At 60.6% G+C, this 1,730-nt stretch overlaps 1 protein-coding gene across 1 annotated transcript; it reads left to right on the top strand.

Annotated features, from left to right (window-relative positions):
• Positions 1-716: 716 nt before the first annotated feature.
• BBK36DRAFT_27547 (hypothetical protein) lies at positions 717-1,700 on the top strand (the record flags this gene model as incomplete). Its single annotated transcript, XM_024898004.1, has 1 exon — positions 717-1,700. A coding segment is annotated over one exon (984 nt), but the record flags the coding sequence as incomplete, so codon positions are not given.
• Positions 1,701-1,730: the final 30 nt, after the last annotated feature.

The raw sequence follows: 1,730 nt of genomic DNA on the forward strand, positions 1-1,730 counted from the left end.
AGCCATGAGGTTGTTGGGAGAGTGGCAGTTTAGCCATGAGGTTGTTGAGAGAGTGGCAGTTCAGCCAAGATGCCATTTTTTTTCTTTCAATTTCATGCGAATATGGCGTGCTCGCCTCGTTGGAGATGACGTGACGGTTGGTGCCATAGCGCCGTGACTGGTGAGTTACTATGTCTCTGGTTATCTAGGAAACAAATAACCTTATTCACTTCATAAGTGCTGCTACGGCAAGCCCATCATCAACCAAGTGATACAAGGTATACTTGAGCCCAAGATGCTCCTCAAAATCTCCGGAGATCTCTCTTGTGCTAGGTATCCCAAGACCCCTGGCAGACGGGTTTCCTATTCGGGCGAATGATGCGCCACAAGTACAGGAGCTCAGTCTCCATGCACCGCCACAGCGCCAAGCACCTCCAGATGCTGTGCGTGAAGCTGGCCATACGAGAGTTGAAACGTAACCCTCTGTGTCCTCAACTCTCGGCCAATTAACCGGTTGATGTACCATCATTCACTTCAAATGCAGGTCATTTGAAGCAGTTTTCGTGGCATACTCTGTTCTTTCGCGCTCACTTTTCTCTTTCACCATAGCCTTCCTCTCCTGCTAAGCTCCTTCTCAGGGGGTCAGGACTGCATCTTTGATAACCGCCAGATTTGACGACATGGCGCGCCAGAAACCAGCAAAGCCAGCCAAGGACGATGCCGCAGACTCATCCCTAGGATTCACCCCCGAGCGGTTCGAGCGAGAGCTCAAGGACCTGGCGGCCAAGGCGAAGAGCGACACGCGGGGCAACCGGCTGCTCGGCCAGGCGACGCTCTACGTCAAGGCGGCGGCGCTGCTGACGCTGCTGGGCATCTACTCCAACGCCTCGCAGCTGGCGCTGTCGCCCGTGTACGGGTCCGTCCCCGCGGCGGGCTGGCACTCCAAGGCGCTCATGGCCGGGTGCTTCGTCGGGTGGGCGGGCAACCTCGCGCTGAGGCAGCTGCTGCGGCCCCTCGGGACGGCGCGGCTGCTGCCGCTGGTGGCGCTGTACGTGCCCGTGATGCAGTGCTTCCTGTACAGCTTCAGCGAGGCGCTGGGGGCGAGCTGGGGCCCGCTCGTGACGGAGGGGGTGACGCTGGTTCCGCTGGCGATTCTGACGGCCGCTTGCGTGGCGGACGAGCTGGAGGGTGCGGACCTGAGTTCCTTGCCCAAGGGCCTGGGGGAGGCCGTTCCCGGGATCGGCTCGTGGGCGACGTTTAAGCTGGTCGAGCACGTGGCGGAGAAGATGCTGCAGAGGCACGTCGGGACGGTGTTTTGGTACACGCGGATGGGCCTGGAGATGCTGCTCGCGGGGTGCTATGCCGTCTTTGCGCCGTCGAGGTGGCTCGCGCTTGCGATCCCGGCGCTGGTGCACACGGCCATGTTCAATCCGCATGTGGCCACGCCGGCGGCGACGGCGTTGTTGAATTCGACCCTGGCGGCCGACCACTGGCTGCTGCTGGACCGGCGGGAGTCGGTGACGGGGTACGTTTCCGTGGTCGAGAACACGCAGAGCAGGATGCGCGTCATGCGGGCTGATCATAGCTTGCTGGGGGGAGACTGGGTGGATTGGCGGGGGAATCAAGTGACGGAGCCGATTTACGCCGTCTTTGTGAATTTGGAGGCTATTCGCTTGGTGGAGAGGGAGAGGCCGGTGGCGGACTCGAGGGCCAAGGCGCTGGTCATGTAAGTCCTGATTTTGGCCCCCCCC

This window comes from Trichoderma citrinoviride, assembly GCF_003025115.1.
Source record: "Trichoderma citrinoviride strain TUCIM 6016 unplaced genomic scaffold BBK36scaffold_244, whole genome shotgun sequence".
Classification (NCBI taxonomy): Eukaryota; Fungi; Ascomycota; class Sordariomycetes; order Hypocreales; family Hypocreaceae; genus Trichoderma; species Trichoderma citrinoviride.